Source organism: Scyliorhinus canicula, chromosome 2 (genome assembly GCF_902713615.1).
Source record: "Scyliorhinus canicula chromosome 2, sScyCan1.1, whole genome shotgun sequence".
NCBI classification, from domain to species: Eukaryota; Metazoa; Chordata; class Chondrichthyes; order Carcharhiniformes; family Scyliorhinidae; genus Scyliorhinus; species Scyliorhinus canicula.
Window position 1 is genome coordinate 53,404,396 of NC_052147.1, and position 24,532 is coordinate 53,428,927.

Consider the following 24,532-nt stretch of genomic DNA (forward strand, 5'->3'; position numbering starts at 1 on the left):
GGTTGCACTGAGTGTACAGCATTGGATCAAGCAATTGGGCTCAAATCTTCCACAGACTCATTGAATGGTTACAGTACAGGAGGAGGACATTGATTCCATCAGATTCGTGCCAGCTCACCGCAAGAGCAATTTAACTAGTCCCACCAACTCCTTCACCCTTTCCCTGTAGCCGTGTATTTTTCTCCCTTCAGGTGGACCTTCAGACGAAGGTGTTCGGAAACACCACCAGTCTGAAAAACAACTGTTTACCACTACCCTGATATTTCTGAAACAATATTTTAGAGAAGATAGGGAGAAACTGTTCACACTTGTGAAAGGATCAAAAACAAGAGGGCACACATTTAAAGTAATTGGTAAATTAAACAAAGAGGAAAACCCCATAGCGAGTGATTAAGGTCAGCCTAAAATTGTGGCAGAAACAAGTTCAGTTGAAGCATTCAAAAGGGAATTGACAGTTATCCAAGAAGGAAAAATGTGCAGGGAATAGGGAGAAAGAAGAATGGTTCTAAATGAATTGCTCATTCAGAGAGCAAACATGACAGGTTGAGTGGCCTCCTTCTGCACTGTAAAATTTCTGTAATTCTGAGGTGCACATAGAACATAGAACAGTACAGCACAGAACAGGCCCTTCGGCCCTCAATGTTGTGCCGAGCCATGATCACCCTACTCAAACCCACGTATCCACCCTATACCCGTAACCCAACAACCCCCCCCCATTAACCTTACTTTTTTTTTAGGACACTACGGGCAATTTAGCATGGCCAATCCACCTAACCCGCACATCTTTGGACTGTGGGAGGAAACCGGAGCACCCGGAGGAAACCCACGCACACAGGGGGAGGACGTGCAGACTCCACACACACAATTTGTTTTTTTAAAGCCATGATTGACTCTGTCTCCACCACCACCTGTTCAGTAAAAAATGTATTTTCTCATGTCTCCTTTGGTTCTTCTGCCAATCACCTTAAATTTGAATCCTCTGGTTTATTATTTTGCCAAATGGGAACAGCTTCTCTTTATTCTGTCTAGATGCAAGATTTTCAGCCTTCTCAGCTCCAAGCATACCTATCACAGTCCCACTATCTATCAAACTGAACTCCCTTATGGCAAATCTCTGAACCCTCTCTAAAACCTTCACATCCTTCCTATAGTAATATACCTGAAATTGGGCACAAGACTACAGTTAAAATTTATAAAATTTCATCAGAATGTTCTTATTTCTGACACTGCTTCAATTTATAAATTCCAGATCCCATCTGCCCTTTCAACAATTTTCTGAACCTGCTTTGCCACCTTTAATGATTTGTGCATATGTACCTGAAGCGTTCTCTGTTCCTGGATCCCCTTTAGAGTTGTACCCTTTATTTTTCATTATCTCTCCTCTCTCTCTCTCTTCAAACCAAAATGCATCAATTTGCACTTCTCTGCATTAAATTTAATTTGCTATGTGTCTGCCCATTCCACCAGCCTATGAACTCTTGAAGTCAGTCACCATCTTAGAACATATGAACAATAGAATTTACAGTGCAGGAGGCCATTTGGCCCATCGAGTCTGCACCGACCCTTAGAAAGACCACCCCACCTAAGCCCACACTTCCACCCTATCCCGTAACCCAGTAACCCCATCTGACCTTTTTGGACACTAAGGGCAATTCAGCATGGCCAGTCTACATACCCTGCACATCTTTGGACTGTGGAAGGATACCAGAGCACCCGGAGGAAATTCCACAGACACGGGGAGAACATGCAGTCTGTACAAACTTCCCCAAGCCGGGAATCGAACCTGGGACCCTGGAGCTATGAAGCCACAGTGCTAACCACTATGCTACCATGCCGCCAAGCCAGCTTCCTTGCAGATGATCAAGTTTAAATTCATCTGCATGTTTTGAAACTATGTCTTATACACCCAAGTCTAATTGATTAATAGAAACATATCAAGAGAAACAGTATTCCGAATATCATACACTGGGAACACCATTACAGTCTGAAAAATCACTCACTAAGACTCACCCTGTTTTCTGCCACTACGGGAGCGATTTTGCCCCCGCATCTGCCATCAATGTGAAGTGACACAGGTGCAAAACATCACCGCGGGATCTTGTTTTCTGATTTTCTATGCCCCTCGCTGGTGATGTAACAAGGTTAATGCCCACAGAGGGAGCAAACTTCTTTTTAACGCATTTTGGTGCACTTGCATATAATCACCAAGCCCCCCCCCCTCCCTCCCTCCCTCCATATGACCCCCCATCGCTGAATAGTCAAACCATATCAACGTGTTTTTCAAACCGGTTTTCCAAAACTAGATTCAGTAAAGTAAACCCCCCTCCCCTCCTTCGAGGGAGGGGGACAATCCTGAGCACTGACAACCTATGGAAGGGGACAGTGTGGGCGGGGGGGGGGGGAGGGGAGGGAAAAGAGAGTACTGATACTTGTGAGGAGGAGGAGGGGGCTCATGTCCACGAGGATGGGAAGGTTTCTTTCTGTTTTGATCAGGGCGCCCTGGAAAGATGGCGCCCCAATCTCTGTGGAACCGGCCTCGCCCACCTCGCTCCCATCTGATTCTCTACCCCTACCCCCCCCCCCCCCCCCCCCCCCAACCCGGCCAAGAGTGGCTCAAAATGGTTTCAGTCAGGACCTGACACTAACAATATAATGGAAAATTCCACTCTCTGTCAATTTTGTATCCATGTTGCCATTGTCCTTTTTATTCCATGGACTTCAACTTTACTGGCGATCGTATCATGTGGCATTTTGTCTTTTGGAAGTCCATATAGACATCAACCTCTTTACCCTCATCAACTCTCACCCTATCAGCATTTCATTCCACTCCTTTCTTTCCGATGTGATTATCTAGTTTCCCTTTAAATACTTCTGTGCTATTTCCCTCCACTACTCCTTATGTTAGTACCACATTCTTTGGGTAAATCGTTTCCTATTGTGACTATTTATTTGTGACTATTTTATATTTACGACCTATAATTTACACTCCCCCACAAGTGGAAACAATTTATTTGTTACTCTATCAATCCCTTTCATTATCCTGAAGACTTCCATCAGGTCATCCTTCAGTGAAAATGGATCCCCAGCCAGTTCAGTGTTCTCTGATACATATCTTCTTGGTTCTGTTATCATTGAGGATGATTTTATTTCTCCCACCTTCTCCAAGGCATCTATATATTATTTTTATAATATGGAGACCAGAAATGTGTACAGTACTCCCCAAGAGCGGTCAACCAAAGGTCCAACACAACTTTTTAGTTCTTTCCCCCCAGAAATGAACCCCAGTGCTTTGTTTGCATTTTTTGAGTAAGCCTAATTGGAGTCGGAGAGATTTTACAGCACGGAAAGAGGCCCTTTGGCCCATCATGTCGTGCTGGCCTTCAAGTTTACTCTCATCCCATTTTCCAGCACTTGGCCCATAGCATTGTATGCTATGGCATTTCAAGTGCTCATTGAAATACTAATAAAATGTTGAGGGTTCCCGCCCCTACCATCCTTTCAGGCAGCGAGTTCCCGATTCCCCAACTCTCTGGGTGAAAATGTTTTTCCTCACATCTCCTATAAACCTCTTGCCCATTACCTTAAATCTATGCCCCCTGGTTATTGACCCCTCCGATAACGTGAAAAGTTCCTTCCTATAATCCCATCTATGCTCCTCTTTTATACAGTTCAATTAAGTCCCTCAGCCTTCTCTGCTCCAAGGAAAACAACCCCAATCTATCCAGTCTCTCGATAGTAGAAATACTCCAGCCCAGGCAACATCCCAGTGGATCTCCTCTGAATCCTCTCTAGTGCAATCACTTCCTTCCTAGAGAGTGTGGTGACCAGAACTGCAAATGGTACTCCAGCTGTGGCCTAACCAGCGTTTTATAAAGCTCCATCATAACCTCACTGCTCTTGTGTTTTATGCCTCGGCTAATAAAGGCAAGTATTCCATACGCCTTCTTAACCACCTTATCTACCTGTCCTGCTGCCTTTAGGGATCCATGGACATGCACACCAAAGTCCCTCTGCAATTCCCAGGGTTCTACCATTCATTGTATATTCCCACGCCTTGTTAGTCCTCCCAAAATGCATTACTTCACACTTTTCAGGGTTAGTTGCCACTGTTCTTGTCCATCTAACCAGCCCATCTATATCATCCGGTAAGCTAAGGTTTTCCTCCTCACTATTTACCACACCAATTTTTATGTGATCTGCAAACTTACTGATCATACTGTCATGTATATCATGAGATGTAGATAGGCAGTGATTGACACACAGGATAACCAATAAACACACACGACACAGAACAACCAATCACCAGACAGGACACCACCACTATAAAACCCACAGGGCATTAAGGCTCTCTCTCTCTCACAGGACACGGCTAGGGAGATAGTCGCAGTGCACAGGCCAATGAACATCATCACCATGTGATAGAGAGATGGTCTGGTCAAGCCAATAGGAGGTTATCAGTTAAGTTAATAGAGTGTCAACCCACAGCAGATTATGTACAGCAATCAACAGGTTCAATAAAACAACTTTGGACCATCTCCTGTGTCGGAAGCCTGTTTCTCGTTTTACTGCATCCAGTTGCAGTCGATGTTAGACTAACACAGATAACACTTCACGTACCTCCTGCATTCATGTGCAGATAATTAATGCACACTATGCCCACCTAGCACTGATCCCCACGGAACACCAGTGGACACAGGCTTCCAATCGAAATGCTTCATTATTTTAGTGATTTGTGTATCTGTAGCCATAAATTCATTTTTTCCTCTACCCCATTCAGGCTCCTATCATCCAAACAGTACGTGGGTCACCTTATTCTTCCCACCAAATGTACCACCATGCACTTCACTATCTTCAAATGCATTTGCCAATACTTCAGCCTTATTAATGTCTTTATTTTGTCACATTCTAACAACGTCATGCCTGCTTTACTTTTTTCCCTGGTAAATACAGAGATAAAGTTGCCATCGAGTATTTCTGCTATTTTCCTGTGAGTTAGTGCTTCGAGCTCTAATCAAATTTTTCTTGTTATTCACAGGTCAGTAAAATATTTTGTTTTATATTCCTTAGTTATAGTTTGTTTTTGCATTTCAATTATTCTTTTGATTTCTTTCCTAAAGCTTTATATTCTCTTTACGCCTGTGTACATAGTATGCCTTTTATAGTTTCAATGTTATCTTTATCACTTTATTCATCCATGGTGTTTCATTATTGGCCAGCTAGTTTGGTTTTCGAATATAACGGAATACATTTTTTTCTGTACAAATGCAAAATATCCCGGGCAGCACGGTGGCCTAGTGGTTAGCACTGCAGCCTCACGGCGCCGAGATCCCAGGTTCGATCCCGGTTCTGGGTCACTGTCCGTGTGGAGTTTGCACATTCTCCCCGTGTTTACGTGGGTTTCGCCCCCACAACCCAAAAATGTGCAGGCTAGGTGGATTGGACACACTAAATTGCCCCTTAATTGGAAGAAATGAATTGGGCACTCTAAATTTAAAAAAAAACAAATGCAAAATACTGCAGATGCTGGAAATCTGAAATAAAAACTGAACATGCGGGTAATAATCATCAGGTCTGGCAGCATGTGTGGAGAGAAAAAAGATCGTCATCGGCGTGAAATGTTAACTCTTTCTCTCCACAGATGTTCACAGTAACTTCATTTCAGTGTTAATGTAAGCCTACTTGTGACAATAAAGATTATTAACTGGTTTGGCTGCCTGAGTATTTCCAGCATTTTATATTTTTTCCTGAACTCGGTTTATCATTATTTTAAATATTTAACACTGCCATTCTATCTTGTCTATCAAAATCGTAACCTTCTCTAGTTCTATTCCCCCCCCCTCAATCTGTAACTTTGATTCTCGTCATACTTATGTCTTTCTGAATCATTATTTTGAATCTTATTTTATGCTTACTGTAACAAAACAGATCCATACAGTTATTATACTCTTTTTTAAAAAAAAATTCTTTATCAGAGTTACAAAGCCAGAGCTCAAGTGAGTAGACAGGGACAAACCCCTGATCCAGCTCCTTGCCTGCTCTAAAAACCAATTCAAATTCAAATTGAATCCAATTCATGGTCCACACAAGAGAAACATACCAGTGTGGTGAATGTATTGCTGTAACAATTCACCATGTGCTTAACTGCATTACGCTGTTGCCCATGTGGGCTCCACCTATGGACCATTGTATGGTATTACCTATAATGTAGCATGTTGGGGCCTGTGTGGGCTCCGCCCCTGGCTCCACCCCTTGAGGGGAGGTAGAAAGAGCAGTCGCCCTGTAGGCGGCCCCCACTAGCAGACCAGTTGCAGGCAGGTACTGTTCTAGTTGATTAAAGCCACAGTTTACTTCTACTCCTGGTTTCGTGTGAATTGATGGTCACATCAACCAGATCCAGGCATTACACCTGACCTCATGCTCATCTTAGCCAAAAGACCAAGAAGTGATGCACTTTTTATACTCCCAACTTTTGGAGCCAGTAAATTATAAATCAAGAGTTCCGTGAATGCACGCAGAGTTTTAGCATTTTGAAACAATTCTTAGGAAGGAATATTAGAAATAAATCAGTAATACAAATAGATTCAGGGAGTACGAGCCACTCTCTACTACACAAAATACATAGGGCGCAATCCACTGGCCACGTTGCCGCCGGTGAATGCCGGGAGAGCCCTCCCGCGGGCTTCCTGGAAGCTTTCACGTCTTGCAGGATTCACCCAAGTCCCGTGAGGCAGCGGAGTCAGAATCCTGCCCACAAGGGCCGGGACCAAATGGCGTGCGCCGAAGCCGGTTTTAAACTGGGTTCACCTAACATACCCAGCATCCATCGGCCTCCCCAGCAAGGCTGCAGCCGGTTGCCGTTCAGCACTTGTCCACACAAACGTGGACCAGGTGGAATGATACCCAGGGGAGGGGGAGGGGTGTCTTCTGGACCATCGGAGACCCCTGGATGGTCGGGGTCAGTGCAGGGTGCCCTCTGGCTCTCCCCCTGGAACATGAGCACCGTGGCACTGCATAGCTGACAACTTGGCACTGCCAAGCTGGCAACAGCAATGCCTGGGTGTCAGTGCAAGGGTGCCTGAGCGCCAGGGTGGCACTACCAATGGTCAGGGGCCAAGGAGGGCCATGCCCATGAAAGGAAAGTGGTGGTGGGGCGGTTTTGAAGGGTGGGGCCGTGCAGGCAGTTAATTAAGGGCCTCCGGGAGGTTGTGGGTGATGGGGGTCCTGAAGAGGGGGGCCACCACCCATAGCTGGGTGTCCTCACTTGGTGGTGTGGTTAGTGCCCATGTGTGTGGGGGGGTGACATTGCCCATGGGCAGGGGTGGACCCACAAGCTCACTTAGAGATGGGGGCATCCTTTCAAAATGGTGGCCCAATCTCGGAGCTCAGCTCCCCAGTGCTAAAAGAAATTCTAACTGTGGGCTAAACCGGTGAGAAACACCCCAGGGCCCCGAAAAAAATGACGAAGTGTCATTGAATAGCAGTGGACAACTCACCGGACACCTGCCACAAATGAACTTTGAAATTTTTCTGAAGAATCTGCAAACCACAAACAGCACTCACCTTTATAAATCCAAGAGCATGTTGGGAAATATTTGCAAATTTCATTTCCAAAGGTTCCTGTACAGAAATAAATTCTAGTTATAGTGACATACGGTCTAAAAAACAGAAAGATTTCTATAAGAAACATATTTCATAAACAGGTGACGTAGTAGTCATCTTAATCCCAACTGTAAACACTAAGTTTCTCCACAAAATAGTTGTTTTTCCTCATATTCTCTATTATCTTTAAGTGGCTGTTTGCAAAACGTATCTCACTAACCAACAATTTCACTGATTGGCCAGCAGAATGGGCAATCCAATCCAAGTTGAATGATGGGGAGTTTAATACTTCAGTTTCTAACTTGCCTTAATTTCAGTAATAATTACCAAATTATATTTGTTTATTAATTACAGGCAATTTGGGTGTTACTAGTGTTCCTGAGGCACACATAAAGGCCTTCTTTCAGTGCTCATGCTTCCATAGAGATTACTTTATGTCCCAATTCTTAACCTTTTAAAAACTTTTTTTTAAAGAGTACCCAATTATTTTCAAATTAAGGGGCAAGCCAATCATCTTCACATCTTTGGGTTATGGGGGTCAAACCCACGCAGACATGGGGAGAATGTGCAAACTCCACACAGACAGTGACCCAGGGCTGGGATCGAACTCGCGTCCTCAGCGCCGTAGTCAGTGTTTAAGCTTCTGGGTTGCTGTAAAGGAGACAAGAGTTCTGCTTCTCCACAAAACACCTTTATTTCTTTGATCCAACTTCACAAACAAATCTCCACCAACAAATAGTGCGAACTGTAGCCCCTTTATATATCAGTGACTTCTATTGCATAACTGACATCAAATTGGTATTTAATTGGAAGTTCTGTTAACCCATTCCTAACAGGCAGCAGCGCTAACCACTGCACCACCCTGTCGCCTTTCCATTTCCTAACCTATAAGCTTATATGGCGACAAAGAACGGATTGGTCTCAATATCCATCGTCACGGAGACAATGCTGAAATTAATTGACATACAATTGCTGACATTGCACGCGACTTCTAACACCACAGGCTTAGAATAAAAATTAACACCTCTAGATTGAGTCAAATACTCTATTAGTGAGTATTATTCAGTTGTCATGATAATTGTATGTTTGCACATATCTGACAGTATAACAAGAGAGGTAAACTGAAGCAATCATCAACATTTGATGGTAAATAAGTTTTACAATGCACCTATCGTTTATATAAATTTCATTGTGGAACCGATTCTTTCGAAGTTTGCCTTCAAGAACAAGATCACATCAACCCTTGGCGTTTCCTTGTTGGTATCTATATTGCACTGCAATTGCCCAGGTTAGTTAATTTACCCTAGCTCAACAGGTGTACTGGTATATTATCATCTCCATCTGAGGCGAAGGAGATAAATGTTTGGGCCAGATGGTGCCAAAGTTCATAATCTAGGATTTACACTGAAGGGAATTGGTGTTAACAATTGATATTAATGTCCGTGCCACACAAGTGCCAGGCAATGACCATCTCCAACAAGAGAGAATCTAGCCATCTCTCCATGACATTAAACAGCATTACCATAGTTGAATCCCTCGCCATCAACATCCTCGGAGTTACCATTGACTAGAAACATAACTGGACTTGCAATAGGTCAGAGGGTGGCAATTCTGTGGACAGTAACTCACCTTTCGACTCCCCAGACTGTCCAGCATCTACAAGTCAGGAGTGTGCTGGAATATTCTCCACTTGGCTGGATGAGTGTTGCTCCAGCAACACTAAAGAAGCTCAACACCATCCAGGACAAATCAGCCCACATCATCAGTACCCCATTCACCACCTTAAACATTCACTCCCTCCACCAATTAGGCGTAGTGACAGAAGTGTGTACCATATACAAGATGTACTGCAGTAACTCACCAAGGTACCTTTTAAACCTGTAACCGTTACCACCTAGAAGGACAAGGGCAGAAGATGCATGGGAACACCAGCGCAGGCAAGCCCCTTTCCAAGCCATACTCATCCTGACTTGGAATTATATTGTCCTTCCTTCACTGTCACTGGAAACCCGCTTCTCAACAGGACTATGGATGTACCTATACCAAAGGGCTGGAGTGATTCAAGAAGGTACATCACCACCTTTTTGAGAGCAGTTAGGGTTGAACAACAAATGCTCGTCTTGCTAACAATGCTCAAATTCCATCAATTATTTTTATTAAACCCTGTATAGTTTTTTGTGTAATTTGTTTTGCATATTGCTGATATGATTGTGCTAAATTGAAGAACGTTGTGCATCCCACTTTGGGAAGTTTTATTAATGTTTTCAAAATTAAGATACAATATGGAGATGGCTGCCCATTTAAATGGCAGCCTGAAAGCTGCTGGTACTCCGAGGACTGTGGCAGACATCTAAAATCTCCAAACTCTGCCTCATTTACGGCCGAAATCCCAGAGGCAGAGCGGCGAGCCTGCCATTTATAGTTAAATGATTCCCGAGGTTGGGATCAAGGGTGCCCTTTCATGGTTGAGAGAGATGCGTCCCAATCAAAAGGAATGGAAAGTCTGGGGCAGGAAGTAAAAATTTCAGATGCCAACCTTCAAACTGTGAATAACCCATTTGTATAAACGTTACATTTTCAATGACCACTTTCCTAGATTAAAACAATACCATACCACATTATCTGGCACTGGTATGCTCACTCCACTGAAGAACTGGTTTGAACTGAAGACTTGTTGATGGCGAGGAATCAAATCACCTGTAGGCAAACAAGATGCAATAGTAATTACTAAACTCTTAATGAATGCATTAAAATTACAATGGGTCAGTGAGTTCATGAAATTGCACTGTTAAACATGTTGAGCTGCTTTGATGCAATGTGAAACTGGCAGGCAGGCACAGTCCGATCTCCAAGGTATCATCATCCAACAATTAACTCTGAATGAATTCTTAGTTGATGTTTGCTTAACCGTTTAATTTAAAGAGAAAGAAAGCCAATCTGACTGTGTTTAATCCAAGTTTGCAATTCCAGAAAGCAAATCAATTAAACATTGTAGTTTTAAATTTACACGCTCACTTTAGCAACATTATAATATTTCAAGGGATGCACACTGTGGCATACATTTACAATGCTATGCCAGCTCCACGGCAGGATTTCAGGCCGTGGGAGAAACTTGAAATTGCAAGGGTGGGATTTCCTTCGGATTCCCACTTGCCTCACCCTTGAGGTGATTTTGCACGAGGCAGGCAAGATCTCATAGTGGAAGCCCACCCTTGTCTCAACTGAGACCTTTAAGTGGCCATTTAAGGGCCAATTTCCATCCAGCCTCAATGTTTAGCTTGAGCCTCAGAGGAAACCCAAAAATTAAAGGGAGCTAGATTTCAGGTTGGATCTCAGTCACGTCCCCTTCTGACTGGGAATGCCTTTTATTAAGTTATCTTAAGGCCCAGTAATCTCCGAACCTCCGTCCCTCCCCATCATCCCTGGCTTATCCTTCGAGACCCTGATTTCCCCCCCACCCCAGTGACTCCCCTGGTCTTCCCTACCATTCCCGCCCTGAGAACACTGATACTTGCTTGGGTCTCCAGTTCCTGGGACTTAGTCTCAGGCAGCTGCATGTAGTTCTCTTCAGTTCTGTTCCTGTAGGGACTTAAGAGTTGCCGGCCAATCGGAATGAGTGGCAGCTCTCCAAGGCTGGACTCCTTACAGAGTGGGGGATGGAAGTCCTGCCTAATCAATGCTCATTTGAATGTTTTTTTTAAAAAAAATAATTTTTATTAAGATTTTCACAAAATATAAACAAAACAATATTAACAAAACAACCATGATAAAAACCCAAGAACAACAACCACCCAACTTGTTAATTGGCTGCAGGGCAGCCAGAATCAGCAGGGATGAGTTCCCCGCTGTATCTTTGGCTAGTGGGGGCTGAGCCTCCACTATCCTAAAATTCAGGCCAATGATAAGAGACATTTGGTGGGAGTTATTTGTACATTATAGAAATAGAGTGTGGGCACCAGTGATTAAATGGAGGAAGCAGCTACATTGAATTTTAAAAATCTAATTACCAGAAGGAACTGCTTTGCAGACATAATTTATCAAAACAATTAAATTACAGTTTTACGCAAGTCTAACACAGATATTCAAATATGATAACATTACCTGTTCCACAATTACTCTTCACTGTTATTACTATGCAGTATTTTAACTAACAATGATACTGATGGTTTTAACTTTCTTCATAAGATCTGAGAAATACGATATAATTTCTTCATAATATCTTAAAAGTACCTAAAGTACAGGCAATCATTTTCTGGGATATAATCTTTCTTCAGCTGGGTTACTTAAAATATTGAGAGTAACAAAATGGAACTGAATGAAAGTCCAATAACACTCACAGTCATGGAATATCACAAATACAAGTTAGAGCCCTGATCTTTTCAGCTTCTAACCAAAATGTTACTGAGCAGAGATCGCAAAATCTCCCAAGAGTTTGGAGAGAGTGGGGAAAAGGAGTGAGCATCAAGGTGGAGGTAAGAACAATTATCTGGAAATAATGCATCTGGTCAGTTTTGGGGTCTTTCTTGGTAAACCTCGGAGGAGGCAGTGACGTGACTAGTAATCCAGAGACCCAGGGTAAGATCTGGGGACCGGTTCAAATCCCACCACAGCAGATGGTGAAGTTTGAATTCAAAAATAATCTGGAATTAAAAGTCTAAATGATGACCATGAAACCATTGACGACTGTCTGAAAAACCCATCTGATTCATTAATGTCCATTAGGGAAGGAAATCTGCCATTCTTACCTGGACCGTTAATCCAGATCCAGAGCAATATGGTTTACTCTTAAAATGTCCTCTGCAATGAAGAGCAGTTAGGGACGGCCAATAAACGCCCAGTTAGCAATGTCCACATCCAATAAATGACAGTTAAAATGGCCCACAAGCTTTTTTCATTCATGGGATGTGGGTGTCCACTACATTTTTAACAGATAGAAATAAGAAACTAATAGAGAAAATGAGAATGAAAGGAGTATCCCGCAGCCAAACATTAGGGATGGTGGTGGGATGCTCAGGATACAGACAAGGAAGAGAAAAGTATGATTATCACCATCAGTAACTATTTAGGGCTCAGGCAGTAAAAAGTCAGAGTGTGAAAAACAAAAATAAGTGCATTACAGGCACCAAGATTGCGACTCAATTCCCCAAACTATATATTTTTTTAAAATTTAGAGTATCCAATTCATTTTTTCCAATTTTATCGAGGCCAATTCACCATTGGGAACAGCCACTGGAATAGAATCCAGTGCCTGAGACAGAGACTAAAGGGCCGTGGCCCCTATTGGACACGAACAGCAGCAGGATGGTCAGGGGAACAGCTGAAAGACAGTACCGTTGTGTCCCTTTTAACCCAGCTGAGAGACAAATGATGATGAGAGACTTATCTACCTCTAGCCAGCACCATACAAATACTAGCAAGCGCTATCGGGAAGGTCGGGAAGACCTTCTTCACAAAGTCCAGTACCTGCATATACCGGAAACTCCAGCCCAAAGATCTCACTCAGGTCCTCCAAACACACAAATCACCCTCCAGAAACATATCCTTTATTTATTTGATCTCCCCTCTCTACCCATGGCTGAAACCTTCCATCCATCCTGCTGCTCAAACCCATTTTCATAGAATTTATAATGCAGAAAAAGGCCATTCAGCCCATCGAGCCTGCATCGGCTCTTGGAAAGAGCACCCTACCCAAGCCCACACCTCCACCCTATCCCCATAACCCAGTAACCCCACCCAACACGAAGGGCAATTTTGGACACTAAGGGCAATTTAGCATGGCCAATCCACCTAACCTGCACATCTCTGGACTGTGGGAGGAAACTGGAGCACACTAAAGAAACCCACCCACACGGGGAGAAAGGGGAACACATGATTCCCCCAAATTGGCACCCCCATCCCCAACCCAGCTCCCAACTTAAAATGCTGCCTAAACTGCTTCCAGGCTTTCAGCGTGACCACCACCACTGAACTCACCGAATACTTCCCTGGGACCATTGGGATCGGCGCTGTTGCCAGCTCCACAACCCTGGCACCCTGCAAGAGCCCACCTCCATCCTCACCCACAAAGCCCCCACCTCCCTATTCCATCCCTGAATCTTCTCTGCATTTGCCGCCCAGTAGTATTACATCGAATTTGGGAGGCCGAGCCCCCACACCTGCCATGCCCTCTGCAGTATCACCTTCCTAATCCTAGCCACCTTCCCCGCCCAAAAAATGAGATCAGCCTGTCCACCCACTTAAAAAAAAAACCTTAGGCAAAACGACCGGCAGGCACCGAAACAGAAACAAGAATCATGGCAAAATATTCATTATTACTGCCTGCACCCAGCCTGCCAACCACTGAGGGGGATTGTCCCACCTCAAAAAGTCAGCCTTCACCCTCCTCACCAAGCTAGTGAAATTGAACTTCCAGAGACCTGCCCAATCCTGGGCCACTTGCACCCCCAAATACCTAAAGTGAGACGCTGCTGGATGAAATGGCAGCCCCACCCCCGCTGGGGAGACCATAAAGTACTCACTTTTCCCCAAATTCAACTTGTACCCTGAAAACGTTTAAAATCACATTGTGCTCCCCACCGAAGAGCTTGGCTCCGAAATGTACAACTATAAATCATCAGCATATAAGGACACCCTATGCTCCACCTCTCTCTCTCTTCCCCCTCCCCATACCATCCCCATCCACAACCGTGAGCCCCTCAGCACAACAGCTCAGAGCTCTATAGTCAATGCAAACGGAAGTGGGAGGGGGGAACATGGGGCATCCCTGCCTCATACCCCAGTGCAATGCAAAGTACCCTGAATTCATACAATGATAACTGCCTTCCCTTTACAAACCCTGTCTGGTCCTTCCCGATCACCTTCGGAAGGCATCCCTCCAACCTTAACGGCAACACCTTTGCCAATATCTTGGCGTCTACATTCAGCAGAGATATGGGCTACGAGACTCACACTGCACCTGATCCTTGTCCTTCTTAAGCAATGAGATGGAGGCTTGCCCCATTGTTGGTGGCAAGACACACCTGTCCATCGCGTCCTCAAACATTCCCACCATCAAGGGCACAAGCCTATCCTTAAATCTTCTATAAAATTTGACTGGAAACCCATCGGCCCCGCCGCCTTTCCTGCCTGTCTCCTCCCGATTTGGTGGTTTGTGAAGGGGCTGTTGTCAAGTGACAATTAAACCCGAAACACTTCCTCAGTGTTTCCCTCCCTACCCCCTCCTCTAACCAAAAAAAAACAACCGTGGTTGTCGGGAAAGTAAGTTTATCTCTTTAAAAACTTACCTTGAAGGGTGACATCACAGCAAAGCAGTGACCTGATTGGCTGGCAAGGAAAGTGCTCCAATTAGCAGTTGCTGGGAGAAATTTAACTCTTCGTGTGTTGCTGAGTATTGTGATTGGTAAGTAAAATCTTTATTCATTTCACTTATTAATTATTTGATACTATATTTGTAATCAGTTAAGGTAAAGGGTAAAAATGGCAGGAGATCCCAGACCCGTGTTATGCTCCTCGTGCGCAATGTGGGAGTTCAGGGAAGCGGCCGATGCCCCGACTTCATCATGTGCGGAAAGTGTGTCCAGCTGCAGTTCCTGTTAGACCGCATGACGGCTCTGGAGCTGCGGATAGACTCACTTTGGAGCATCCGCGATGCTGAGGAGGTCGTGGATAGCACGTTCAGTGAGTTGGTCACACCGCAGATTAGGATTGGTGACGGAGACAGGGAATGGGTGACCAAAAGGCAGAGAAAGAGCAGGAAGGCAGTGCAGGTGTCCCCTGCGGTCATCTCCCTCCAAAACAGGTATACCGTTTTGGATAATGTTGGGGAGATGACTCACCAGGGGAAGGCAGTTGTAGCCAGGCTCATGGCACCGTGGCTAGCTCTGCTGCACAGAAGGGCGGGGAAAAGACTGGCAGGGCTATAGTCATAGGGGATTCAATTGTAAGGGGAGTAGACAGGCGTTTATGTGGTCGAAAACGAGACTCCCGAATGGTATGTTGCCTCCTGGGTGCACGGGTCAGGGATGTCTCAGATCGGCTGCAGGACATACTGAAGGGGGAGGGTGAACAGCCAGTTGTCGTGGTGCATATAGGCACCAACGATATAGGTAAAAAAAAGGGATGAGGTCCTACAATCAGAATTTAGGGAGTTAGGAGATAAGTTAAAAAGTAGGACCTCAAAAGGTAGTAATCTCAGGATTGCTACCAGTGCCACGGGACAGTCAGAGTAGAAATTCAAGAATAGTCAGAATGAATACGTGGCTTGGGAGATGGTGCAGGAGGGAGGGGTTCAGATTTTTGGGACATTGGAACCGGTTCTGGGGGCGGTGGAACCATTACAAACCGGATGGTCTACACCTGGGCAGGACTGGAACCAATGTCCTAGGGGGTGCTTTTGCTAACACTGTTGGGGAGGTTTTAAACTAATGTGGCAGGGGGATGGGAACCAGATTAGGAAGTTAGAGGTCGGTAAAGAAGCAGCAACTAAAGCCAGTAAGGTACGAGACAATAAACTCAATGTGACTAAGGGGAAGAGTAGACAGGGAAGAGATGATGAACGCAAAGGTGGTCTGAGGTACATTAGTTTTAATGCGAGAAGTGTAGCAGGTAAGGAAGGTGAACTTAGGGCTTGGATCAGTACCTGGGAATATGGTGCTATTGGTATTACTGAGACTTGGTTGAGGGAAGGGCAGGACTGGCAACTGAATATCCCAGGGTATAGATGCTTCAGGAGGGATAGAGAGGGAGGTAGAAGGGGTGGAGGAGTTGCATTACTCGTCAGAGATGATATCACAGCTGTGATTAAGGAGGGCATGATGGAGGATTCGAGCACTGAGGCAATATGGGTGGAGCTGAGAAATAGGAAGGGTGCAGTAACATTGTTGGGACTTTACTACAGGCCTCCCAAAAGCGAGCATGAAGTAGAGGTACAAATATGCAGACAGATTATAGAAAAATGTAGGAGCAATAGGGTGGTTGTGATGGGAGATTTTAACTTCCCCAACATTGAATGGGATTCGTGTAGTGTTGGAGGCGTAGATGGAGCAGAGTTTGTAAGGAGCATCCAGGAGAGTTTTTTAGAGCAGTATGTAAATAGTCCAACTCGGGAAGGGGCCATACTGGACCTGGTATTGGGGAATGATCCCGGCCAGGTGTTTGATGTTTCAGTCGGTGATTACTTTGGGAATAGCGATCACAATTCTGTAAGTTTTAGAATACTCATGAACAAGGACACGAGGGGTCCGAAAGGAAGAGTACTAAATTGGGGAAAGGCAGAGTATAACAAAATTCGGCAGGAGCTAGGGAATGTGGATTGGGAGCAGCTGTTTAAGGGTAAATCCACATTTGAAATGTGGAAGTCTTTTAAGGAAAGGTTGATTAGAGTGCAGGACAGACATGTTCCTGTGAAAATGAAAGATAGAAATGGCAAGATTAGGGAACCATGGATGACGGGTGAAATTGTGAGACTAGCTAAGATGAAAAAGGAAGCATACATAGGATCGAGGCGACTCAAAACTGATGAAGCTTTGGAAGAATATCGGAAAAGTAGGACGAATCTCAAACGTGCAATAAAGAGGGCTAAAAGGGGTCATGAAATATCTTTGGCTAACAGGGTTAAGGAAAATCCCAAAGCATTTTATTCGTATGTAAGGAGCAAGAGGGTAACTAGATAAAGGATTGGCCCACTTAAAGACAAAAGAGGGAATTTATGCGTGGACTCAGAGGAAATGGGTGAGATTCTTAATGAGTACTTTGCATCGGTATTCACAAAGGAGAGGGACAAGACGGATGTTGAGGCTAGGGATGGATGTTTAAATACTCTCGGTCAAGTTGTCATACGGAAGGGGGAAGTTTTGGGTATTCTAAAAGACATTAAGGTGGACAAGTCCCCAAGACCGGATGGGATCTATCCCAGGTTACTGAGGGAAGCGAGGGTCGAAATAGCTGGGGCCTTAACAGATATCTTTGCAGCATCCTTGAGCACGGGTGAGGTCCCGGAGGACTGGAGAATTGCTAATGTTGTCCCTTTGTTTAAGAAGGGTAGCAGGGATAATCCAGGGAATTATAGACCTGTGAGCTTGACGTCAGTGGTTGGCAAACTGTTGGAGAAGATACTGAGGGATAGGATCTATTCACGTCTGGAAGAAAATAGACTTATCAGTGATAGGCAGCATGGTTTTGTGCAGGGAAGGTCATGTCTTACAAACCTAATAGAATTCTTTGAGGAAGTGACAAAGCTAATTGATGAGGGAAGGGCTGTAGATGTCATATACATGGACTTTAGTAAGGCGTTTGATAAGGTTTCCCATGGCAGGTTGATGGAAAAAGTGAAGTCGTATGGGGTTCAGGGTGTACTAGCTAGATGGATGAAGAACTGGCTGGGCAACAGGAGACAGAGAGTAGTGGTGGAAGGGAGTGTCTCAAAATGGAGAAGGGGGACTAGTGGTGTTCCACAGGGATCTGTGCTCGGACCACTGTTGTTTGTGATCTACATAAATGACCTGGAGGAAGGTATAGGTGGTCTGATTAGCAAGTTTGCAGATGATACTAAGATTGGTGGAGTTGCAGATAGCAAGGACTGTCAGAGAATACAACAAAATATAGATAGATTGGAGAGTTGGGCAGAGAAATGGAAGATGGAGTTCAATCCAGGCAAATGAGAGGTGATGCATTTTGGAAGATCAAATTCAAGAGCGGACTATATGGTCAATGGAAGGGTCTTGGGGAAAATTGATGTGCAGAGAGATCTGGGAGTTCAGGTCCATTGTACCCTGAAGGTGGCAACGCAGGTTGATAGAGTGGTCAGGAAGGCATACAGCATGCTTGCCTTCATCGGAAGGAGTATTGAGTACAAGAGTTGGCAGGTCATGTTACAGTTGTATAGGACTTTGGTTCGGCCACATTTGGAATACTGCGTGCAGTTCTGGTCGCCACATTACCAGAAGGATGTGGATGCCTTGGAGAGGGTGCAGAGGAGGTTCACCAGGATGTTGCCTGGTATGCAGGGTGCTAGCTATGAAGAAAGGTTGAGTAGATTAGGATTGTTTTCGTTGGAAAGACGGAGGTTGAGGGGGGGGACCTGATTGAGGTCTACAAAATTATGAGAGGTATGGACAGGGTGGATAGCAACAAGCTTTTCCCAAGAGTGGGGGTGTCAGTTACAAGGGGTCACAATTTCAAGGTGAGAGGGGGAAAGTTTAAGGGAGATGTCATTGATTTTTATGTCATCATTGGCTACAGGAATAGTGCCAGAGGATTGGAGGGTAGCAAATGTGGTCCCTTTGTTCAAGAAGGGGAGTAGAGATAACCCCGGTAACTATAGGCCGGTGAGCCTCACGTCTGTTGTGGGTAAAGTCTTGGAGAGGATTATAAAAGATACGATTTATAATCATCTAGATAGGAATAATATGATTAGGGATAGTCAGCATGGTTTTGTGAAGGGTAGGTCATGCCTCACAAACCTTATCGAGTTCTTTGAGAAGGTGACTGAACAGGTAGATGAGGGTAGAGCAGTTGATGTGGTGTATATGGATTTCAGTAAAGCATTTGATAAGGTTCCCCACGGTCGGCTATTGCAGAAAATATGGAGGCTGGGGATCGAGGGTGATTTAGAGATGTGGATCAGAAATTGGCTAGTTGAAAGAAGACAGAGGGTGGTGGTTGATGGCAAATGTTCAGAATGGAGTTCAATTACAAGTGGCGTACCACAAGGATCTGTTCTGGGCCGTTGCTGTTTGTCATTTTTATAAATGACCTAGAGGAGGGCACAGAAGGTTGGGTGAGTAAATTTGCAGACGACACTAAAGTCGGTGGAGTTGTAGACAGTGTGGAAGGATGTTGCAGGTTACAGAGGGACATAAATAAGCTGCAGAGCTGGGCTGAGAGGTGGCAAATGGAGTTTAATGTGGAGAAGTGTGAGGTGATTCACTTTGGAAAGAAAAACAGGAATGCGGAATATTTGGCTAATGGTAAAATTCTTGGCAGTGTGGATGAGCAGAGGGATCTCGATGTCCATGTACATAGATCCCTGAAAGTTGCCACCCAGGTTGATAGGGTTGTGAAGAAGGCCTATGGTGTGTTGGCCTTTATTGGTAGAGGGATTGAGTTCCGGAGCCATGAGGTCATGTTGCAGCTGTACAAAACTCTGGTACGGCCGCATTTGGAGTATTGCGTACAGTTCTGGTCGCCTCATTATAGGAAGGACGTGGAAGCTTTGGAACGGGTGCAGAGGAGATTTACCAGGATGTTGCCTGGTATGGAGGGAAAATCTTATGAGGAAAGGCTGATGGACTTGAGGTTGTTCTCGTTAGAGAGAAGAAGGTTAAGAGGTGACTTAATAGAGGCATACAAAATGATCAGAGGGTTAGATAGGGTGGACAGTGAGAGCCTTCTCCCGCGGATGGAGGTGGCTAGCACGAGGGGACATAGCCTTAAATTGAGGGGTAATAGATATAGGACAGACGTCAGAGGTAGGTTTTTTACGCAAAGAGTGGTGAGGCCGTGGAATGCCCTACCTGCAACAGTAGTGACCTCGCCAACATTGAGGGCATTTAAAAGTTTATTGGATGAGCATATGGATGATAATGGCATAGTGTAGGTTAGATGGCCTTTAGTTTTTGACTTCCCATGTCGGTGCAACATCGTGTGTCGAAGGGCCTGTACTGCGCTGTATCGTTCTATGTTCTATGTGCGTGGAAAGTTTTTTTACGCAGAGGGTGTTGGGTGCCTGGAACGCTTTACCAGTGGAGGTGGTAGAGGCGGGCACGATAGCATCATTTAAGAAGCATCTAGACAGGTATATGAATGGGCGGGAACAGAGGGAAGTAGACCTTGGAAAATAGGAGACAGGTTTAGATAAAGGATCTGGATCGGCGCAGGCTGGGAGGGCCGAAGGGCCTGTTCCTGTGCTGTAATTTTCTTTGTTCTTCTTTGATTGACACCTTCACCTCCTCTACCCCCATCGGTTCCTCCAATCCTCCCTCTGCACCTCCCCCACTCTAACCCACCCAGAAACTTCCTCATCTCCTGCTCTTCCTCTGGTGGATCTGACTTATACATATACCATATTAATGTTCTGGAGCCACCACCATCTCCCCCAACTTGTCCTACACCCGAACTATCTCCCTCGCCGCAGCTTTCCTATGAAGCTGAACTGTCAGCATATGCCCTAGCTTCGCCCTGTACTCAGATAGCCCCCCTCGCCCTTCTCAGCTGACCCACCACTTTCTCCGTGGACAATAGGTCAAACCTTGTCTGCAACTCCTTCCTCTTTGCCATGAGCTCCAGGTCCGGGCCCCCCTCATGTATCTCCCATCCACCTCCAAAATATTTTCTATCGATCATTGGCGTTCCTTCTTCTCCACCTTGACCTTAAATGAGATCGCCTCCCCCCTCACCACTGCCTTCAGAGCCTCCCAAACCACCGATGAAACCTCCCCCCTGCAATTGAACCTCACATGCCTTGATCGCCGTCCCTATCTGGTCACAGAAGCCTCCCCTCCAACGCACCAACGATCACGTACCTGCCCCCCCTGATCCGCCACCACCGTCTCCATCTAACTCACCCTCTTACACACCAAGATCACCAGCCTCTGAGTCCTACTATCAAACCCTGAACGAAAAAAAAAAACTTGACACACCCACCCCTTATCTGGTCCTTTTAGCCTCAGATGGGTCTCCTGCAGCATCACCACATTGGCTTTTAAACTCTTCAAATGCGCAAAAACTCTTGCTTTCTTCACCGGTCCCTCACGTTACACATCAAAATTCTGACTGGGGCTGTCTCCACCCCACTCCCGGCTATCCGCAATCACCATTACCCCCAACCTCTGCCCATCCGGCTGGACCCGCCCCATCCTTCTGTTACCATCGACCCCCCCCCTCCCAGAATCCCCCCATCCACTTCCTCTTGCAAACACCTCCGCCAGTATAGATCCGTTCCTACCACCATTCATACCTCCCAGGCTCCAATCACCCCACCACACTTCCGATCACTGCCAACCTTCGCTGAATAGTACGGTGACCCCTGCCACAGCTTCCCCCTCCTCAGCAATCCAGCTCCACATGCCCAACACCCACCTCCCTCTAACCAAGAAACAAAAAGGAACCGCACCCATAAGGAAAAAACAAAACACATGTAAATAACCCCCTCTTTTTAAGAGAGAGAAACAAAACCCCAATCCAAATAGAAAACCCTCAATAAAGGAAAACAAAGGGCAGCACGGTGGCCTAGTGGTTAGCACAACCGCCTCACGGCGCTGAGGTCCCAGGTTCGATCCCGACTCTGGGTCACTGTCCGTGTGGAGTTTGCACATTCTCCCCGTGTCTGCGTGGGTTTCGCCCCCACAACCCAAAAATGTGCAGAGTAGGTGGATCGGCCATGCTAAATTGCCCCTTAATTGGAAAAAATAATTGGGTAATCTAAATTTAAAAAAAAAAATAAATAAAAAAATAAAGGAAAACAATCTCCATCCCCACAAGCCAAATCCCAACTCTCATCTATCCCACTACTTCAGCCTTGACGAACGCCTCTGCCGCCTCCACAGACTCAAAATAAAAAAGTCCTTTGAATTGCGAGTCACTCTCAGCTTCGTAGGGTAGACCACTCGGAATCTTACAACACTGCTATACAATGCTGCTTTCACCCGTCCAAAGGCCGCCCACCTTCTCACCAACTCTGCTGTCAGATCTTGGGATATGCGTATTCCAATGCCCTCCCACTTCACATCCTGTCTCTGCTTCACTCAGCTCAAAACCTTCTCCTTAAAAAGGTAATAGCTGTGGAAGCAGAGTATGACCCCCCCCCCCATATTTGATGGCGCATTCAGCCCGAGCGACTGATGTGCCCTGTACAACCCACAGCGTGAGGGTTCTTCCCCTCCCCCATCAACTTAACAAACATCTTTGTCGTGAGCCCTCCACCCCCCGGGCAGACCCAAGATTCTCAAATTTTGCCTCCTCGATCAGTTCTCCAGATCCTCCACCTTGGCTCGGAGCCCTTTGTTGGCCTCCGCCACCCTCTGCAGCTCCTCACCAATCGAGGTGAGCTGGTCGCTGTGTTGTGACAGTACCTCCTCCGTCCCCTTACTTCTCTCCTTGCTCCGGCACCTCTACCGACATCTTCTCGACCGAAGTCTTCATCGCTGCTGCCTTTACCGGGCCAATGACCTCCTCCGCCCATTCTTAAGCAAGGCCGTCATCTCCCTCCGAATCACCTCCAAATGCTTGGCAAACAGCTTCTCAAACTCCACCGACATCACCTCAGTCAGAGTTTCCACTGTGAGGGGAGCAGCCCCACCCGATGACCCAGACCCTGCCATCTTTCTTCCTGCGGGGCTCACAGCAACACTCGGTCAGCAGGCTTTCTTCTGTCACTTCGACATTTCCCAACCCCCTTAATGACTTCCCACACCAACTCATCCAAAAACGGGCAGCACAGTGGCGCAGTGGGTTAGCCCTGTAGTCTCACTGCGCCGAGGTCCCAGGTTCGATCCCGGCTCTGGGTCACTGTCCACGTGGAGTTTGCACATTCTCCCAGCGTTTGCGTGGGTTTCGCCCCCACAACCCAAAGATGTGCTGGTTAGGTGGATTAGCCACGCTAAATTGCCCCTTAATTGGAAAAAATGAATTGGGTAGACTAAATTTATTTTTTTTTAAACTCATCCAAAAACTACCAGTGCGATCGGGCATCAAAGTCGAAAAAGCGGAGACTCTAGCAGAAGCCACCTACATGCCACCACCGGAAGTCCATTCATGCCAATCTAACTGCCTGCCTGATCAGCAGTGATGGGGTACGAGATATCTTTGACGTTCGTAGCCCATCTTGGAGGTTAGTGCCAAAGGGGGGATTGCTGTGGCATATCAGGATACATTATCTGATCACCCAGGTTCGATCCCCGCTCTGGGTCACTGTCCGTGTGGAGTTTGCATATTCTCCCCGTGTCTGCGTGGGTTTCACCCTCACAACCCAAAGATGTGCAGGCTAGGTGGATTGGCCACGCTAAAATGCCCCTTAATTGGAAAAAAATAATTGGGTACTCTAAATTTATATTTTTAAAAAATAAGTTTGTTGTAAATAAAAAAAGTAGAATGGATATAGGAGGGAATAGGAATCAACCAGGAAGTTGATGCCTAGCCTATTAGTCAGTCCATGATAAATTAAAGGAATATGACCTTTGGGTCAGGATAAAATAAGTTGATGACCTAGGAGTTATACCATAATAAACGGATAGCTTGAGCCCAGAGGTCACGTTAGGCTATCCAGATGTCTAGGCACTGCAGTAAAATGTCAGGATAGACAAAGTTCATGTTTTGCAATTAACCATTGACATAATTTGTGCTAAAAGTCAGGTTTTACAAACTCCTTTAACTACAGGAGTTTAGGGCAGCACGGTGGCCTAGTGGTTAGCACAAACGCCTCACGGCGCTGAGGTCCCAGGTTCGATCCCGGCTCTGGGTCACTGTCCGTGTGGAGTTTGCACATTCTCCCCGTGTCTGCGTGGGTTTCGCCCCCCACAACCCAAAAATGTGCACATTAGGTGGATTGGCCACGCTAAATTGCCCCTTAATTGGAAAAAAATAATTGGGTAATCTAAATTTAAAAAAAAAAACTACAGGAGTTTGTGTTTGTGTTGTAAATGTATTTGGAATTACAGATAAAATAAACTAGATGTAGAAAGATAAAAACTTTGTGAGAGTTAATGATGAGGTATCCCAAAGATGGCATAAGCAAACAACAGAAACTGTGCAACTCCGAATTGCCTTTTCAGAGAAATTGAAAAGAGCATTTCCCCTGTGTGCATGCTTTGCTGAATAAAATTGCTATTGGTCTTTACCTACAGCTGACACTCCACACCAAAATCTTCTCTCTGTACATAGTTAATTATACAATAAATAGTTCATTATACAATAAATAGTTACTGTTCAGACTCTATGC

The 24,532-nt window shown here is 45.4% G+C and overlaps 1 protein-coding gene across 1 annotated transcript in view; it reads right to left on the reverse strand.

The window, feature by feature from the left end:
• cdkl1 (cyclin-dependent kinase-like 1 (CDC2-related kinase)) overlaps positions 1-24,532 on the reverse strand; it is a 75,280-nt gene that overhangs the window by 12,940 nt on the left and 37,808 nt on the right. Inside the window, exons 6-7 of the mRNA XM_038778299.1 lie at positions 10,214-10,296; positions 7,561-7,617 (exon numbers count right to left, since the gene is read on the reverse strand). Of these exons, the coding sequence (XP_038634227.1) occupies positions 7,561-7,617; positions 10,214-10,296 (140 nt within the window). The remainder of the gene's footprint in view (positions 1-7,560; positions 7,618-10,213; positions 10,297-24,532) is intronic.